Source organism: Pyxicephalus adspersus, chromosome 9, assembly GCF_032062135.1.
Source record: "Pyxicephalus adspersus chromosome 9, UCB_Pads_2.0, whole genome shotgun sequence".
Classification (NCBI taxonomy): domain Eukaryota; kingdom Metazoa; phylum Chordata; class Amphibia; order Anura; family Pyxicephalidae; genus Pyxicephalus; species Pyxicephalus adspersus.
Window position 1 is genome coordinate 5,790,026 of NC_092866.1, and position 19,525 is coordinate 5,809,550.

The window sequence follows — 19,525 nt, forward strand, 5'->3', positions numbered from 1 at the left end:
ATTAGTGATATGACCTTGTACATCGCTACGTGATATGTTGGTGCTATATTACAAGATGATGATACACAGAATGCAACCAAATGAATGACAATAGAACACTACGGGCTCGGATTGTATTACAGTGAATCTGACATTCCTTGCTATTAAAACGCATGGACCAGGGTGATTCCCCTACAGGGAATGTTTGAGGGAATGTCAGATTCCCTGCTTTATATGAAATATTCCTCCATTATTCCTAGGATGTCATATGAGGAAATAATAATATTAATGCCATGGCACAGGGTACAATGTGCCACGTCTGCCCATTATTCATAGGATGATGTAATATGGAGCAATGTTAGAATATAACAAAGTACATCATTATATAATATAATAACAATATAATAATACAGAACAGTGAGATTTGTCCTTGTGTTATTCCTATGACATCATAGGAGGACATAACAGAACACAGAGGCTGATGGACACTCACATGGCACTACCGTATAAGCACAGTGAGGTGTCCCCTGGCTCCCCTCCATGCCATGGCATAGAATAATAAGTGTCCCAGTGTACCCATATTATACAAAGCCCCCCCCCCCCAATACACTCACCGGATATCGCGGATACAATGTATCACTTTTTTCACTCACTTTTGTCATATGACAGTTCCCTGTGACGTCACAGCATTGGGTGGGACTTCTACCTTGATGGCGCGCTCGCGCTCCTTACGTCACACGTACCTGACGTACGAGCGCGCCATTGGAAAAACTAGGTGTATTTAGTGCGCATGCTCCTGTTACGGTGTGCTCCGTTTTTGCAGCTTTGTGGCTTTCGTTCTTGGCTTTGCTCCGGTTACGTTTTTCTAACTGTACGGCGTCGAGCGGGCGAATTCTTAGAGAAGTTTTCCTCTATGGGGGAAAGTTGGCTCCTGCTGACCACGTGATCAGGGCAGGATTTATTCTTTGTTACAAGGCGCCGCCCGCTTGGAAATTTCTCTGAAAGTTTGGCAGGCTCTGGGTACAAAGTGTGACCCTCTAATGGGTGGATAATAAATATCCAAATATCTGGATAGGTTAGTTGTCTAAACCAAAAAAAAATTATTTCAGACAAAACTTTTAGTTTTATTGCTGTCTATGGCCCCCTTGGCATTTTATCACCTACTTCCTGTGGCTGTGACAACAGTATGAAATGTTAGGGGAGCAGTTGTCACCGAGTGAGGAAGGCACAGACACTAATATTAAGCTATGAATAGGGTGCTTTGACAATTTTTAGCATTTTGATGTGCATTACATGAGTTAATGTGCATATGGGCAGGATGGTGGCTCATCAGTTAGCACTCCGGCCTTTGCAGCGCTCGGTCCCAGGTTCGATTCCCAGCCGGCACATTATCTGCATGGAGTTTGCAGGTTCTCCCTGTGTCTGCATGGGTTTCCTCCCAAAAACATGCAGTGGGGTTAACTGGCTTCTCACTAAAAAAAATTGACCTTAGACTTTATTAATGACATATGACTATGGTAGGGACATTAGATTGTGAGCTCCTTTGAGGGACAGCTAGTCACATGACTATGGACTTTGTACAGCACTGCGTAATATGATAGTGCTATGTAATAATAATAATTGTGTTATCGCATGCATTCCTGCAAGAAGCAATAGTAATCAAAATTAAAGATTTATTCTCTTTATATAATATAATAATATTATTTAATGGTGAAAATTAAAATAAATGATGTATAAAATAAATCTGCACTATTAGTGAAATGTTCAGTGAGGTCTGGAGGAGGGTGTGTGATTTTGGGGACACCGTTGTCACCGGTCTACGTTCTTAGCTCATTGACTTTGTCCATAAACGCCATGACTTTATCGTAATTAACTGCGTTCCTCCAATCTCCGCCATCTTTAAAATAGGACCCGATGATCAAGCCATTGGCGTCCATGTAGGTCTTCACATTGTCCACCGTCACCCCAGATCCAATCAGCACCGGAATCCGAACCGAACGTTGGACCTCTGCAACACAAAGTGAATGTTTGAGTGAACCATTGAAAAGAAACAATGTGATTGGTTCTCGCTATCACATGTACAGGGCCTGGACAGTCACACTTATTTACCATATAAGGACGTCACCTATAAGTGCAGCCAGGCCACATAGCCGATAGATTACCTTGCAGTTCTCTGTGATCGGCTTCATGTCCTGTGGCCACTCCGGTTAATATAAGTCCATCGGAGAGGAAGAATTCTGCAGCTTTGGCCGTCTCCGAGATCGGGACATCGGCTGTCAGCGCATGGGAGCTGAAAAAGGTTCAGGTTAATCAACGGGCTTATATTAAAAGCAGAAAAGGGAAAATTCTAAAAAGGCACCAGGCAATAAGTATGGCAACTGCCACTGCAAAATCTGCATGATCACATGACCATGAGCCACTCGGATTGGTTCCTCATTGTTAGTACAGACCAGAAGCTGTTGGGAGCAGTGCGGTCTCATGGCTAGGGGCATGCGGCTCTGCACAGGTATGGAGTATTCCCACCAATAGAAGCAGCTCCAGTTCTGTGACAGGTTCTCTTTATTCACCTGTGCTTTTTCTTGATGTCGGTAAAGATCTGGACGCGTTCGGCTCCGATGGCTTTGCGGTATCTCAGAAGGTCTCCGGCACAAGCGTTCACCATCCCTTCATCAGCGACATGAGAGAAGACGAAACCCTCCGCTCGGATGAAGTCTAAACCTGCGACGTATAACGGAGGCAAATTTACCAATAATCAATAGTCACTGTTATTTGTAACTGTGGGGCAATTATTTCTATGAGGGGCAAGAAGGTAAATACTTTTACTGGACTTGTGCAGCCTCCGACCTTCGCCCCACCTGACCTTAGTTCCCCAACACTCAATATAGGCTGCATTCTCAGTGATGTCACTGGTCTCTAGTGAATGAATTGGCTGCATTCTCTGTGATGTCACTGGTCTCTAGTGATTGGATTGGCTGTGATGTTGAACATCCCTGGATAGGGGTGAGGTAAGTATTATAATACAATGGACACTTACCTCAAAGCTCATACAATGTCTGTAAAACACAATAAACTCCATTTGTTTCAGGAAGTATTTTATTTTCACCTCTTTAGGTGGATTCCAGGTTTATCCACTATTACGTACCTACCGCGTGGGCCACGGCGAGTGCTTGCTGGTTAGCACAGGCGAGAATCTGCACCCCTATGGGAAGGTTGGGGCAGATCTGACGGACCGCCGCACACACAGCAGCCATGGACGCCGTGACTTCCGGCCCAATGTTCAGCGTGTACGGGATATCATGCATGTTCTCCACGATGAGGCCATCCTGACAAGAGAAAATCACCGGCTTCAGGGCCCAAATCTGCGTCACCCACAGCCCAGGATCAACAAACTGCCCAGGGTGTCAGCGGCTATTCCGACAATCATGTGCCCAACCTGAAACAGCAGATTTCACTTGAATGGGGTAACTGATCGCCAAAGTGGTGCATTAATTTCAACTATTAATGCGATCGCGGGAAAAGTGGTGGTCAGGAGGTCAAAACAAACACCACTTACCTATGGCGTCATCTGGCGACCTGTACAGCAGTCCTTAGGGTTTTAAACTGATATTATAATTGGGGAAAGAGGTGTGGCTATGTATTGACCCCTCCTATAGGAGGAGTCATACTTCAAGGTGGGCGGGGACACACCCAGGAACCTTACCTGGGGGATCTGACTGCAGCATTCATGAGAAGCATTAGGCAGTCTAGACTCCGCCTACAACTCATACATTGGTTGGTTAAATCTAGTCATGTGACACATTGAAATCTAATGCATGGGTGTGGCCAATCTGCATGCAATGATTGACAAGACACATTAACCCTTACAATTCCAGCCTTCCTGTAGATTTCTGCTTCCTTGCAAGCCTCCTCCACGATCTGAGCCACCGGTAACCCACCACCCGGACTGCCTATTTGTATAGGAGAGAGGCGAATGAGCGGAAAAATAGCAATTTTAACTAATTCACATACAGGACGATCACCTACCTGGCAAAGCTCGGACATGAACCATGCCAATGATAGCCGACTTTAGCCTGCCAAACAGCTGCAAAAACTTCATGGCCTGGGGAAAAATAAAAAAAGAAAATCATAAAAGTGCCTCAGTCGCAGTACCTCTGCCAGCCACTAGATGTCCTCAGTCCGTGTTAACTGACACTCAGTATCATTCAATCTGATAGACTGAGGACAACCTGTGAGTGCAGTGCAAGGGGGCGTCGCCCAAAATTCTGCATTTGCATCCCTGCCCCGCCCCTTCATCAGGCTCAGTATCACAAGTGGACGTCACTGATTCGGCCTGCCTAGAAACGCCCACTTCTCCAGAGTGCAGACCACCCATGAAGGCAGTTTGATATTTGCATAACTCCTCCCAAGAGCCTGCAAGGGTGTGGCAATGTTTTACAGGGACTGTGCTGGCTCCTCCCACCAGCCCCGATCCTTCTGCCTTACATAGGGAAACACAGAGAAGAAAAAAAGCATGCAACGAAAACTAAAATAAGGAAAAGAGCAAGAAAAAAGCATTTCCACATATTTGGATACAAAGTTTCTCCAGCAGCCGGTGTTATCTCAATGACCCGACCTTGGCCCGGCCCAAACACCAAAGGACAAAGTCACCACAAACACGGCAGCGGTCTTATGGGCTCCTTTCAGTTTCTTCTTCATATCTAGGTCAAGTATAGGCCTGATGGTGAGAGGAGCAAATTCCAGATATGCCTGCGGTGAATCATTGTCAGCTTTGTTAAATTTTCCATCTCGTTGTTCACTCCATAAACAGACTGACTTTGCGTTGGTCTCTGCAGCCCATCAACCACTGATCTGCGGCAGCTGATAAAATTGATCATGTGACCCATCAAATATTAGGAGAGCTGTATACCAGGATGCTGATCAGATAATACAAACCATCAAAAATATTATGTTTTTCATTCATTTATTCACTCAAAGGTGAAGTCTGCTAATTTTTTATAATCTCCTGTGGACCAATCGGGCGTTGCTGCATTGCCTCAGTTTTAATATGGTACTGCAATACCTTTTTCTGCCACTAGGTTCAAATGAAGAGAAAAGCCAGGGTATTTGCTGTAGGGCAATGTATTAGCGAGACATTGATAAGCTGGTTAGCTAGACAATGAATCCATAAAACTTATTGCAATGGAATATTTGGTGACCCGATGCGTTTCGTCTCTGAGGGCTTCATCAGGGGACCTAAGGTACGGTAAGTAGTTGATAAAGTCCTCAGAGGGTCACCTAATATTCAATTGCAATAGGTTTCTAGGAATTCAATGTCTAGCTAACCAGCCCGACACCACTCTCCCGTATGAAATTCAGTGTTGGGGGGTGGGGGGGGGAATATTCTACTGGAACTTATCAAAGTAATGATCATTCCAACTGCCACTAGGTGTCCTCAGTCTGTCACCTGGCATTTTTTACCCACTTCCTCTGTGCCCAGCTCATCCTGGACACACCCCTTAGAAAGTTTGCCATCTGATGATCATGACCGGTCCTCTTTAATATAAGACACTATAAGATACTAAGATCACCTCTGAGATATCTATACAGTATGTGGGGTGCACAGACCTGGGGGTGGGGTCAGTTTTCTTTGTTTCTGATTGGGGGGGTCATTGTGCCTGGGGTGCTCCACTATATACAGAACACAGACTGGAATCCAATTACATTGTACTAGATGCAGGCACAGGGCAGATGGGGCATCAGGTGTTCTTACCAGTAGGGGGCGCTGTCCTGAGCACAAATTACATTCAAAAGAGCAATGGGGATTGGATAGCAATTGGTGTTTATATTTTTGTACTTAGGGTTACATTGTGCCAGGGCAAATGAGGGTGAAATTGATGGGTGTCTCTGGCAGCATAGTCCCTGGCAGTAGGGGGCGCTGACCTGCACACACAATTACATTTGTAGAACACAGAATGAATTGGTGATAACATTGCTGTACTCTGTGTTGCAAATGAAGGATGGGGAGAATCCTTGTAATTATAACATTATGCCAGTAGTTGGTGCTGTTCTGGACCCAGAATGCCATATATGGAGCCCAGACTGATGATGTGATCATGTTACATTGTATCAGATGATGAGCAGTCCTGGCAGTAGGGGGCGCGCTGTTCTGCACACAAAATTACATTTTTGAGCACAATATGGATTGGTGATAACATTGCTGTACTCAGTGTTGCAAATGAAGGGTGTGTGTGTGTGTGGGGGGGGGGGGGGTGGTATCTAATAATAATGGTGGGTATCTGGCAGTAGGGGGCGCTGTGTTTACCATAGAATGGATATTATCATAGCATAGCCTGGAGGAATCTTTGTGTTTATAACATTGTGCCAGTAGGTGGCGCTGTTCCGGACACAGAATGCCATATTTGGAGCCCAGACTGATGATGTGATCACGTGTTACATTGTATCAGATGAGCAGTCCTGGCAATAGGGGACGCTGTTCTGCATACATTATCATTTATTACATTGTGATGTTGGGGTCTCCCTGGCTCTAGGGGGCGCTATACAAGAAGAGTGACGTCGCTGATCAGATCGGATCGGAATTCTCTCACACACACACAACGATTGGATCTCACCGTCTCCTCTCCGTGTTTACATCCAGCTCCGCCCCCCACGTGGTGCGCGCGCGCGCGCTTCCATCTTTCCTTCTCGGAAGTATCCGCCCCCTGAGTTACGTAGCTCCTCCCATGCGCCAATCCCCGCCCCTCTTAGTACGTAGCCCCTCCCCAGGCGCGAGTCCCGCCCTCCTCTCCCCGGTTCCCGGCTGGCAGTGTTTATAACCGGGCTGGCGGGGGCGGCCGGGGTTCGGCTGCTTTTGAGGGACATCGGGGGCAAAACTAAAAGCCATTCATTATCCCGAGCTCAGATCGGCCGGCTCCCGCGCCACGTGCAACCTCTCCAGCCCGGGAAACATCCCCCCCCCCCCCCATCTGTGACCGGGAGACATGAGAGCCCCCAACCCCCTCTGATCTACCCCCAATCTGCAATATTCACCCTCTTTGTATCACATCCACATTGCCAGGTAAGTCTCCTCTCCCCCCTAGGTATTTGGGGATCCCCAATTTGTATCGTACTGTGTATGGTGGTCTGCCAGGACTAATGCCCGGATGGGGGTTAGGTGGGAGGGGCAAATACTATCCATGGGGGGGGGGGGGGAGGTGGAGATCCTATCCTGCCCCCATCCCCCATCCATAGAAACTTTTCCAGCCTGTGTGCACACATCTTCCTCCATTGGGCCCTCATTGCCTCTCCTAGGGGCCCTTGAGCCTCCCCAGCACCTGGCATTCCCTTCACCCCTCATGTGACCCCTCAATCCATCTTATGTCTTTCAGCTGCTGCCCCCTGCGATCCCCTGTGATGCCCATTATGAGGTAAGTCACCCCCATACTGCGCCATGCATCCCCCAATCACCCCATCGCCCCCTTATACCGTCTCCCGTCTGTCCCACAGCTCGGAGGAGAAGCAGACAAAGGCCACCGGCGGCTCCAGGAAGAGAAAGGCAGATGTGCTTATTGTAAGTGAATACAAAGAGCCGGGGGTGGGGGGACGCTTGGTGATCTTCGCTCACCGTCTTCCATTTTCTTCGTAGATTCTGCAGGACCCCGACGAGGAGCTGGAGCCCCAGATGACCAGGAAGAAGCAATACCAGCACCGGGTAATGCGCTACTGCCGCTGCGTCTCCCCAATTCATGTTTAATTATCGCTTTATATGTAACTTTGCTGCTTGATCGGCGCCGGCGCTGCTTAGAAATGTGCGATTGGCCAATTAAAGTCAATTAAATATAACCGGGGGATCTGATCCAAATTATATTTATATATTTTATTAAAATCCATCCAATCAATGCTCTTATTCCCGATCCCAATCTGCGTCTGCACCATGTGACTTCCAGCCAATGGGCATTGCCCGCGTCCGATGCAACTTATAGATCCACCAGCTCCCAAAACTTCACTTGAGTGCACGCGTCCTGTAAATTATGGAGTTCAGTTTTTGGGTGAATGTTTAGTGTAAACATTCTAGAAGCCCCCCCCCCCCCCTTATATCCTGGGTGGCCCTACTTTACTTGCTGCACCCGGTACTTTGATGGCTGTAGTTCTGCACTCATTGGCAGCCTGCTGGGAGTTGTAGTTGCTCAGTTTGTGTATTCACTAGTTTGTGTGGTTATTTTTGCAGCTTAAAGAGGAACTAAACTCAAACGTTCCCCATTTACCTTCAATCACACAGAGCAGTTGATCGGTCCTGAGGACCCTTCTGTTGGGTGCTTCAGGCACACCGGGCGCCGCCATCTTTTTCTGGGTTCCTCCTAGGTCACCGGGCCCAGGCACGAGATCAGGTGACCTAGTTGGGGGGGGGGGGGGGAGAACTTGCACATGTGTGAGATAAGCAAATGTTTCTCTTCTAATGAAAAGGCTCCTGTGCATCCCAGGGAACCTCGAACATTCACAGAAGGAGTGCCCATCGCCCCCCGGGGTGTGTGACCTAGGTATCCCGGCAGGCCCTGCGCTCCCATTCATTCTTGATCGCCTGCACCCTTTTGGAAAAAAAAGTGTTGCAGCAGAATTTTTACCTTTCATTAAAGTTTTTCTACGCTTTATTGTAAAGTGAAACTTGTGAGTTTAGTTACGCTTTAGGTGGGTGAATCTGTCTTGTCTGTGTAGGCCCAGAGAGCTCGGAGGATTATGTAATGTTGGCTGCTCTGAGTCACTGCTGATCGGTGGGAGGAAGGCCGGGGCCCTGCGTGTGCAGCGCATCTGTGCATGGAGGAAACTCATATAAAGATATTTTTAGCATGAAATGACAAATGTTATATCAACTTTTTAACATGGGGGGGCCCTTAAAATAACTTTCAGGTTTTGGGGAGCCCCTTTATAATCCACAATATATTAGTGTGGTGGTCAGTGGGAAGAATTCCTCTTACATTGCTGGCCATTGGGAAGAATGTCACCCTTACAGGGGTCACTTAGTCTGACCTGGGAGGCACAAACTGCTCATTGCTTCCCTAGCGCCCTCTGCCTGAGAAATGATATCATACCCCCTAGCACTTGATTGGGCTCTCATTCTTAGATCTGTATTTCTATTGGTTGCTTTCTCATACCTTTAGTGAATGTTCTCTTTAGTCTGAGTCACATCTTATCTTTTCCGTGCAGCCCTTCCCTGCACAGCCAAGCCCTATGTGCCTCTCGCCCTACTCATTCCTATGGCCCGGTGTATAGGAATATATTGGGGTAACTGGGCGTCAGGACGGAATGTAGTTCATTGCTTCTGTCGTTTGCTGGCTGCTTTAGTTTTCAGAAAATGTCTGTTGCTCCTGCTCATATGTGGGGTCATTTCCTGCGAGCAGAACTGAAAACACAAATGGTGTTTGTTCTGCAAATTACTAATCTGCTTCCCTGCCATGTAATGGAGATGAGGACAGGTTTGTAGTTCAGTCTGGGTGACAACCATTAATCTCTCCTTGGAGGAGTGTTGTCACCTCAGGACAGGAAGTGTTTGCAGGATGGCCAGGTGAGAAACTAAAGCACCCACCCCATCTAAGATCTGGTAATTGCATTATGTTACTTATTAGGCTCGGAGAACTACTTGCCCAAGGGCCTATTCACACTTCCCTGTGTGTTGTGGTGGGGCGGCACCACCACCGTGCAGTGTTCCCCCCCCCCCCCCCACCCCCCAGACCCATTTAGCTAGGCGCACCACCCGGCACTTTTCAATGACCACATGGCTGAAAAGTTGGGTCACAATACAGGGCCACCACCCGGCTTAAAAACATTTGTGTGTATGTTACACAGCTCATGTGAATGCATGCAGCCAGAACATGTGAATGGGCTCCTGAGGTGGGTCAGTGTTCCCTTTAGAATTTTTTTTTTTCCAAGCCAGGTTGAAAGAAGCTGTAGGCGGGTGCTGGTCCTGTATTTTGACCCGACTTTTCCATAACAGCCGGGTGGTCACTGAAAAGTGCTTGGCGGTACACCCAGCTAAAAAGGCCTGGGGAGAACACCAAACCTCGTCTTTCAAACTGGGCTCAGAATCTCTCTACAGAACACAGTCATGGCTACGATATGTCCATACCATAAGTGTGACCACATGTTGTAGGAACAATAATTTAGTATGTGTGTTGTGGATGAGAGTAGCCAATGCGGAACCTAGAACCTGCTCTGTCGCATTTTCCTAGATTCCAGATTGGCTAATCTCATCTGAACTGTCCAATAGCCAACAAGGATTTCGGACTTGTCCTCCTTATGAATTTTCCCTGCATACACAGGACGGCTTGATTGCCGGGTTCAGCACAATCCCCTTCACTTCACCTGTGCAGTCCTCGCAGCTTGCTGAATATCTGTAGATGCCACCGGCTAGGGATTCTTTAAAAGTAATTGACGGGTTGTAAAAAAAAATCTGATGTGATGAGTTTTATTCACATTTTTCATCTTCCATTACCTCACAGTCTGCCAAATAAACACAATTTATGTGGCGTGACCATTCTGGTTTAGGGACCCAGCAGCCGGCATAGACACTCCAAAAAAGAAAATCCCCCCCCATTAACAGAAGGAGAAGGTCTTACAGGCACCGTATTCTCCCCAGAATTTTTTTTAAAGCTGGGTATGAAAAAGCTGTACGTGGTGGCCCCTGTATTGTGACCCAAATATTCAGTAACCACCCAAAAACAGCTGGGGGGGTAACTGGAAAGTGCCAGGCGGTGCCCCCAACTAAAAGGGTCTAGGGAGAATACCGACAATACCCTTGTCTTATATTTACAACTATCCATTCCATTGATTCTGTGTCATTGTCTTTATAATCAGGGATGTAGCGCCAATAAAATCGCTAACATAGCCCCCCACCAAAGAAAATGTCATTCAGGAGGTGTTAAATGCAAATGTTACCCTTTGGGAAGGAGAAGACAAAAGAAACTAAACTGAAAAGTGCCTAAAACAAAAAATCTACTTCCCTTTAATCCCGCAAGGCAGTCTTCCATCAGGTCCCGCGTCGTCCCGGTATCCGTCCCCGAGCTGGCGCACCATCTTATCTTTTTCCTGGTTCTTCCTACATCACCCGACCCAGGCGCGAGATCGGGGGAAGTAGGATGGAAGCCCTTTTATGTAAAGTGAAATTTCTGAGTTTAGGTACGCTTTAAGACAACCCATGTCATTGTTGGTTTTCATAGTGAAAATCTTTTTTTATTTCATTTTAGGGTACTTGGAATACCGAGAAACTGTGTGAGAAACTCTACAGATCCATTCCCACCCCTGATAAAGAAGACAAGGCCCTGGACTTATCTTCCTGCGACCGGTACCCTGATCTCAAGTTCCGACCAACGTCTGTATCTCCTCTTCCACAGCTTAGGTAAGTTTGGCTTGGGGCGTGTTTCAGAGGTGTGGCAACATTTGTTACTCCTGGGTGCAAAGCAAACTACAGCCATGTGCCCAGGGGCAATAAATGACTGTGACACGTGCACCTTGCCCTTGTGGTTGTGGCACCATGGTAATGCACAGCTAGAAGTAACATATGTCCAGGAACTGCATCACTATGCCAACATGTGCAAATAATTGTTCCCAATTGCTCCGGTTCATTTGAATGGAAAGGAGGGGAAGGTAGAAGGCATGTTGCTGTATATGATCCCTTGCCTGTTGCAGGAGGGTGCTGGCTGGATTTCCTTAAGCACCTGACCGGGTCTCCTAAAAACAATGTTCTTGTAGGGGAATGTAGAGACATGTTTGTCATGCCTAAACTGTAGTCGGGGGGAATTTGAATCTGGAATTGCCCCTGAATACCAGCAGTGCATGTCTTAGTACTAGGCATTCCTCCCCTGGCTGTGTATCTGCAATGTAAGGCATTACCTGTGCCTGGTATTCGAAGATTTGGTGACATAACTATTGTGCTGCTCATTGTTCTGCTTGCTGGAGGCTTCAACGTGAGAAAGCATACACATTTGCAAATCTGTAAGAGAGGCAGAGACTGCAGTCCTTGGTTAAGAAGACCCAGTGAGAGGCGATATAAAGGGTTACGTGGGCTCTCCTTTCCTTCCCCATGACTATTGTGGTGCAGGGTTTCTAATCTGAGGTCCTGAAAGGTACAAATAATGTTATTAAGCAGATGTATCTGGCAACTCTGCTTTGTATAAAATATGTAAATCCCTCTTCTTCCCACACATCATACTCCTGAGGTTTAATGGGAAACGTGTCTTCCTTTATATACAAGATATAGGGAAGAATCCATTTTTGCAGCATTCTTTAGTGTTCTCCCCAAGAATGTTTTGAAGCTGTAGGTGGGTGGCAGCCCCTGTATTGTAACCACCCAAAAACCGTCGGGTGGTTACTTTAAAGTGCTGGGTGGAGCGCCCGGCTAATAGGGTTGGGGGGGAGAAACCCGGTGCTATAAATCAGGGTGTTTGCAACAATTATGAGAACCGATAGGTCCTCCTTGCACGCCTGATTTATGCTCTCTAGAAACAAACCTATTTTTTGTCTTTTAAATTCTTACTAGGAATCTGTAGCCATAGTCATGGTCTGGGCGCAGCCTCAAAACTCATAAAATCTTGAATGCAAGTCTAGGTTGTGTGCAGCTCTGGCCAAGACCTGAGATTTGGATAGTTACAGAAGAGCCAAAGCTCTGTCATCTATAATTACTTGTCCAAGTTTTTTTTTGGTTCTCCCTATTATATAACCTAATAAAGTGGGTGCTAGAATAAACACTGGGATACCCCTTCAAGGACATTCATCTATATGGCAAATGTGGGCTTAAGAGGACCTGTTGTTCTAATGCTTCATAAGCACTCTTTGTTCACCTGGAAGGGAAGAAGCTGTAGGCGGGTGGCAGCCTCTGTATTGTGACCCAACTTTTCAGTAACCATCCAAAAGTGCTAGGTGGGGCGCCCAAAAAAAGGAGCTGGGGAGAACACTCCAAACTTCTCCACCTGTGCACAAAATTGTAGTAATGTGAGCTGTGTTGAACAAGCCTCTATTGGCCCTGATGATCAGTCTACTTACATGTTTTGTTTTTCTTCCAGCTGGGCTAACCAGGATGAGGTGTGGCGGAATATGTTGCACAAGGACAGAACCTATCCACGGGATAAGAACTTGTTTCAGAAGCATCCAGAGCTACAAGAGAACATGAGGGCCATCCTGCTGGACTGGCTGATGGAGGTGGGTTGTGTTACCATCTGGAATCTTTGATGTTGGTCAACCATAAACTGATTTCTGTTTGTTTTCTAATGAGGTTTTTATTGTAACTACATCCTGACAAACTGTTGTGTATTATGGTAAATACAGCAGGAAGAGTACAACCTACTATGCATGGCTATATCTATGCCGGGGTTTGGTGTTACCTTCAATTCTGCCCTCTCCTTCACCCCATCCAGAACATTTCCAGGTCCTGTCACATTCACCTGCACAACATCTCCAAAATCTGCCCCTAATTGTCCCCTGAGACCACCAAACTCCTTCTACACACTCTTATCTCTCGTCTGGACTACTGTAACCTCCTCCTCTCTGGAATTCCACTAACCCGACTCTTTCCTCTTCAAACTATTGTGAATGCTGCAGCCAGACTTATCCATCCTTCCCACCTACCTTTCCCGTACCCTGCCTTCCCACCTACCTTTCCCCGTACCCTGCCTTCCCACCTACCTTTCCCCGTACCCTGCCTTCCCACCTACCTTTCCCCGTACACTGCCTTCCCACCACTCCTCTTCTGCTGCCTCTTTGTAGTTCTCCTAATTGGATTCCATTTCACCTTAGAATCAAATTCAAACTCCTGTGCTTTGTCTTAAAATCCCTCCGCAGTTCTTGGCCCACTTACTTTCTGCCCTAATAAAAGAAATGCCCCTCCTAGCCGCTCTATTCGCTCCTTCAATGACCTACTAATGACTTCCTCACTCATAACCTCATCACCGGCAAGGCTCCAAGACTTTTCTAGAGCTGCCCCGACTCTTTGGAATGGTCTTCCTCGTCCTACTTGGCTTGCTCCTACTTTCTGCTAATTTAAAAGAGCATTCAAAACCCAACGCTTTAACCTCACCTACCTGTTTTCTTCTGTCTCCTAAACCCTCACTACTCACCCACCATTCCATATCCCTCTCCTACTGTGTGATACTTCCCACACCTCCTAGATTGTAAGCTCTTCGGGTCAGGGTCCTCTCCTCCTGTGTCACTGTCTGTATCTGTCTGTCATTGCGACCCCTATTTAATGTACAGCACTGCCTAATATGTTGGAGCTATATAAATCCTGTTTAATAAAATAAATATTCATGCATACTAGCCCTTGGACTCCATAGCTGTACATGGGAGTGTGTATGGGGGTTCAATGTCTGTGTTGGCTCATTAGGAATTGCACAAACAATCTTCCTGCTTCTTTTTTGGCACCACAAGACGCTGCAAATAATGTAAATACTTCCACTGGTGTTAAGCTTCAACATCTGCAATACTTTAGCTGCGATGACATTTTTAAATTTTGGGTTTGAACTAATTTGTCTTTGGCTTTAATAGACCAAGCCCAATATTGCTGCTAGAAAGCCAAAAAATTCTATCAACATAACAATTATCAAAATGGAGGACTTTGCATCACCCTTATCTTTCTCCCTTGCCATCACTGTGTATTGTGACGGATCGCCACCGTTCTAGAAATAACTGTTACAGGATTAAATTCTATTCAGATACCAATGTTCTGTTGCTGTCTGCTCTCCTCATCTGACCCCATGGTGTAGCTTTAAGTTGTTAGCAGGGCCACTAAGCATTATTCCTGGTTGTATATGTAATCCAGCATATTGCGGTTCTTTGGTATGGTGTAGATACTGGCAATGGATATCACATTGACAAATTTCTATATTTTCCTGTTTTGTTTCCCTCAGGTGAGCGAGGTTTATAAACTGCACCGAGAGACTTTCTACCTGGCACAAGACTTGTTCGACCGCTTCATGGCAACGCAAAAGAATGTGGTGAAATCCAGCCTGCAGCTCATTGGCATCACCTCCTTATTTATTGCTGCCAAACTGGAGGTGGGTAGTGTTGTGCATCTTAACAAACGTTATAGCTCGGACAGGAAAAAGATTATTTTGCTACAGATAATTTTGTAACATGCGACACAGCTGTGTTTACATTTTCTATTGTATCGAGCATGAATGTTTGGATTGCTGTTTTTTATCGTGCTATAATAGGCCAGACCTGTAAAATGGGTGGAATTCAGGTATTACATTGGACAGACATCTGCACTAACAAGTCAATGAGGGCACTTTGCTATAGGATTAGTGTAAGAGTGACATTCTTCCCAATGGCCAGCAATGTAAGAGGAATTCTTCCTACTGACCTCCACACTAATGTACTGTGAGCTGTGGATATTATAATTATAGGAGGGGTTCCTGAAAGTTATTTCAAGGGGTTCCACTATGTTAAAAAAGCTGAGCTATGGGGTGCTATGAAATTTCTAGGTAAACCATCAAACGGGAAGTAATTTTGTTCTCATTTCTTGCAGGAGATCTATCCACCAAAGCTTCATCAGTTTGCCTATATTACAGACGGCGCTTGTACTGAAGATGAGATAATCTGCATGGAGCTGATAATCATGAAGGTGAGGTGCTGCATGGTTGCTTTGATGTCCCTGGCACAGACCCTTGCCTTCATATACAGAAGCTGTTTTCCACCAAGGCTTTGCATTTCTGTCCAGTCCTGAGATTGGCACAGCTCTACCAGGCAGGAAAGGAGACCTGACTTCCCCTGCTGCTGTTAAATTAACATTTTCAGGTCTTTTCCCTCCCCTTGTCTGTAAAAAGAGAAGCAAGTGACTGATCTTCTCTCCTCCTTCCTCATAGCATATCCCATGTGCAGTGCAGCTGATTGGTTTCTTGTGCTGTTCCTCCCATTATCTACCATTGCCAATTACCTGATACCATCTGTGCCCCCGCTCACTCATGTTATGCCCCATGGTGGTCTGTTTGACTCTTTGGACATGACTTTATTTACCTCCATGTGTTCTTTCCAGGCACTTAAATGGCGTTTATCTCCAATGACTGTGGTCTCGTGGCTGAACATCTACCTACAAATAGCTTATATCAGGGAGTTGCAGCATTTCCTTCTGCCACAGTACCCTCAGGAGATGTACATACAGATAGTGGAGGTAAGTGCTCGCCTGCGATGTCTGCCTTTTGATTTGTCTAGTGGGATGTAGGAATAACCGCTCTGTTCTTTTTGCAGCTGCTGGATCTGTGTGTACTAGACATTGGCTGCCTAGAATTTCCATACAGCGTCCTTGCCGCATCTGCACTCTACCACTTCTCCAACGCTGAGATGGTGGAAAAAGTGACGGGTAAGTGTTCTAGTGGTAGTCGGGGTTAGTTATATGCTGGAGGCTTCCTCCATATCATGCCAGGCTGGCAAAGCATTAACACTTCTGGGTAGTGTTGAAACTTGTTCCCCATTCCTATTGGCCGGTGCCAGTGATGGACAACTTTGTTGGCCAATAGGACAGGCAGAAAAACTTTATATCTTAAACTGCTAAAAGTTGAATGAGATCAGAACAACCTGAGATTGAATAGGTTTGAAAGGCTGCTGCTGGTATGTGTAGGTGTCTACATTTATCCCTGCAACTACAAGATGTAATTGGTCTTATTATACAATTTGAAGAAGTACAAATATCTGATAATCATATATAATAATAATAATAACAGTATTTATATAGGCATCGCTGTACAAAGTCCATAGTCATGTCAATAGATGTCCCTCAAAGTAGCTCACAATCTAATGTCCTTACCATAGTCATGTCATTATTGCACTCTAAGCTCAGTTGTTTGAGGGGAAGCCAAGTAACCTAACTGCATGTTTTTGGAATGTGGGAGGAAACTGGAGTACCCGGAGGAAACCCACACAAACACAGGGAGAACCTGCAAACTCCATGCAGATAGTGTCCTGGCCAAAAATCAGAACTGGGAACTAGCACTGCAAGGGCCAGAGTACTAAGCACTCGGCCGCCATGCTGCCCATGTTATAAATTCAGGGCTAAATCTTTTTTTGGTTCTCTTCCTGGGACTGCGCAATGATTGGCCTTTTCGTTACTCTTTGATATCTGCCCCCAGAACTAGTATTATATACCCCTGTGTTGGGGGTTGGGGATGAGGAGATGTGTAGTTTTAATAAACTATTTCTATGGGTTTTATCTTGGTTTGGCCTCCTGTAAAGGTCTCATTGCTATGTTCTTTTTGTACTCATTGCGCTTGTTCTGGTCTCCAGGTTATGAATGGATGGAGCTTGAAGATTGCATAAAATACATTGTGCCTTTTGCCACGGCCATAAAGGATTCTGGGAAACGGGCCAAATTAAAGTTCTTCCGAGGGGTGGACATCGAGGACGTTCACAATATCCAGACACACACGGACTGCTTACAGCTGCTGGTACGTCGCATTGGGCCGTGCATAGATCTCCTTTATTTCTTATCCAATCATTGTTTCATATACTGTATTTGGCACAGTAAGATGAAAGAGAAATGCGTAGCCCCCTTCACACTGACAAATTTACATCAAATAAGGAAATGAGAGCAGGGGTTTCTTTGTTCAATATTGTATTTACAATCATAACTAAGATAAAACATCATATGACCCTAATAATGTCTTAACAGTGGAGTAGAATGACTTAAAAGTAGAAGTTCCCCCCCCCCCCCTCCATTGGTTAATATTGGGTGGGGGGGTGTTTTACTCAAATCTCAACCATATGGTAGTCTGTCTTTAACAAGGAAGGCGCTTGTGTCCCCCCTTCCCCAGTTTCTTTGAGTAGCAGGTGAGTTATAGTTTCACTGTTGCCTGACGCGTTTTGGCTTCTTCAGGGGTATTTCTGAGACCACGATGATCAATTATATTCAATGTGCTATGTATTATGTGTTAATTTAATAAGTGATTTAATTATTTCTTATGCTATTCAGTATTACGATCTCGGAAATAACCCCTGAAGAAGCCAAAAGGTGAAATGCGTTAGCAAACAACCCAAGATTGATAAAATATAACTCCCCTGCTACCCAAAGAAACTGGGGAAGGGGGGACTTAAGCACCTTTTTGTTATGAACAGACTACCATATGGTTTAGTTGTGAGTAAAACAACCCCCCCATCATGAAACAATGGGGAGGGGCCTTCTACATTTTTTTTTTTTTTAACTTCCATTTTGTAACTTTTTTCTTTCTCCCCTTCCAGGAAAAAGCTCAAGCAAAGAGGGAGAAGTTGCAGGAAGAAAGCAAAATCATTCCCATCCCCAGCGGGGTTCTGACCCCTCCACTGAGCGACAAAAAGCAAAAGGCTCCAGACTCTGAATGACTGTCCCACACAATGAACTTTTAACATGACAGTAGGTGCCTCTAGAGGGCGCTACAAGCTGTCACGATATTGGATTTTATGAACTGGTTTTCAACGAACTGTGGCCGCCATGGCTCATCTTTTATGTCAAAGGAAATTCTACTTTTTTATTTTATTTTAAATGGCCATGAAAGACCAATTTTAATGCTGCTATGGAAAATGCTGCTCGAGGAATGGGATGGATTGTGATGAGGAAGTGATGTCAGGGGAGGGGCCTCTGATTTTTGGGGATCTTTGGGGTGTCAGGTGTACTTGTCTGTGTGCAATCTTCACTTTTTCTCTCCTTTTTTTTTTTTTTCTTTTTTATTTCCTATATACACAGTCTGTCCCAACTTTTTTTAAAATTCTAGACATGCTGCTATGTTTTATTTGTTTTTAATAAAAAATAAAGATGCCGTCTTGAAGAGAGCGAGGATTTCTAACAAGTGTTGTGAGTTGGGGACTTAATTTAGAATCTGCCTTCCAGCCTTCCATTCAGGTCTTCAACAGTTGGACCAGTTCCTGTCCTGGACTGAAATTCCTAATTCTGAATTTACTGCATAATGTGCAGTAGAAGCTGCAGCAAGACAGACTCTGCCTCTTTTCCTGGCTGCAAATGTTGTGCATGACCTATCCCTCCCTCCCTACCTGGACTATCCCTGGCCCCGCCCCTTTTATTAATGGAATTTCACTTCTTTCAATCAAAGGCTCAGCATTACATGTGGGTGTTACCTAGGTCAATATGCATGCAAATACTTCCTGATTAGGCCCACCCACTGCTCCACACTGACCTATAGCTATCCAGATTATTTGCATAGCCCCTCCCCAAGAGCCAGCTCACTGCATTATGGATGAGCAGCTATGCATAGCACCCTGCCAGCTCCTCCTACCCGCTATAACCTGTCTGTATTGCATATGTAAGCAGAGACCCGGCAATATTGCTAGACCCTAAAGTATGCAATAAATTGGGTTTTATTAAAAGTTGAGAGGAACCAGGCAAGACCAAATACAAGCTTGTGATCTACCCTCATCTAACCCATATGTAGGAACAGGCAAATATGGCCATGGGGCTTCCAGATGCCAAGGTGCCTCCTGGCAGAGAATGCATTGCTGTATTTAGGAGGAACTCCATACATAGAAACTTGGTGCACCCTGGATAATGGCCACCAGCATCCCGCAAGCTGATGATTGAAGACTGCACAGCCCTAGGCAGGGATCA

At 45.7% G+C, this 19,525-nt stretch overlaps 2 protein-coding genes across 3 annotated transcripts; one reads left to right on the top strand and one right to left on the bottom strand.

Moving 5' to 3' along the window:
• Positions 1-1,638: 1,638 nt before the first annotated feature.
• On the bottom strand, positions 1,639-6,681 carry LOC140338292 (uncharacterized protein F13E9.13, mitochondrial-like). 2 transcript variants are annotated; one of them, XM_072422455.1, is made up of 7 exons: positions 6,588-6,681; positions 4,003-4,078; positions 3,844-3,926; positions 3,122-3,302; positions 2,547-2,697; positions 2,142-2,269; positions 1,639-1,987 (listed from the first exon to the last, which is right to left on the bottom strand). In XM_072422455.1, exons 2-7 carry the CDS (start codon positions 4,073-4,075, stop codon positions 1,797-1,799), a joined length of 807 nt encoding a protein of 268 aa, XP_072278556.1. In that variant the 5' UTR covers positions 4,076-4,078; positions 6,588-6,681; the 3' UTR covers positions 1,639-1,796. The 2 variants fall into 2 exon arrangements, with proteins under 2 accessions (XP_072278556.1, XP_072278557.1); XM_072422456.1 differs by lacking the exon at positions 3,844-3,926 and having other exon boundaries at positions 6,588-6,679.
• A 66-nt stretch (positions 6,682-6,747) lies between these two features.
• On the top strand, positions 6,748-18,752 carry CCNE1 (cyclin E1). Its single transcript, XM_072422459.1, has 12 exons — positions 6,748-7,033; positions 7,344-7,382; positions 7,462-7,525; positions 7,601-7,666; positions 11,193-11,344; positions 13,008-13,143; positions 14,847-14,993; positions 15,467-15,562; positions 15,974-16,108; positions 16,186-16,297; positions 17,218-17,378; positions 18,169-18,752. Exons 2-12 carry the CDS (start codon positions 7,369-7,371, stop codon positions 18,286-18,288), a joined length of 1,203 nt encoding a protein of 400 aa, XP_072278560.1. The 5' UTR covers positions 6,748-7,033; positions 7,344-7,368; the 3' UTR covers positions 18,289-18,752.
• The last annotated feature ends 773 nt before the right edge of the window (positions 18,753-19,525 follow it).

Bases quoted from the DNA above. Each gene is read 5' to 3' on its own strand.
- LOC140338292 (XM_072422455.1), bottom strand. From the start codon at position 4,075: ATGAAGTTTTTGCAGCTGTTTGGCAGGCTAAAGTCGGCTATCATTGGC. The intron at 3,927-4,002 runs GTAGGTGATCGT...CTATACAAATAG, and splicing joins TCATGTCCGAGCTTTGCCAG to GCAGTCCGGGTGGTGGGTTA. The intron at 1,988-2,141 runs GTAATCTATCGG...TTTGTGTTGCAG, and splicing joins CGATCACAGAGAACTGCAAG to AGGTCCAACGTTCGGTTCGG.
- CCNE1 (XM_072422459.1), top strand. The intron at 11,345-13,007 runs GTAAGTTTGGCT...TTTTTCTTCCAG, and splicing joins TCTCCTCTTCCACAGCTTAG to CTGGGCTAACCAGGATGAGG. The intron at 13,144-14,846 runs GTGGGTTGTGTT...TGTTTCCCTCAG, and splicing joins TGCTGGACTGGCTGATGGAG to GTGAGCGAGGTTTATAAACT.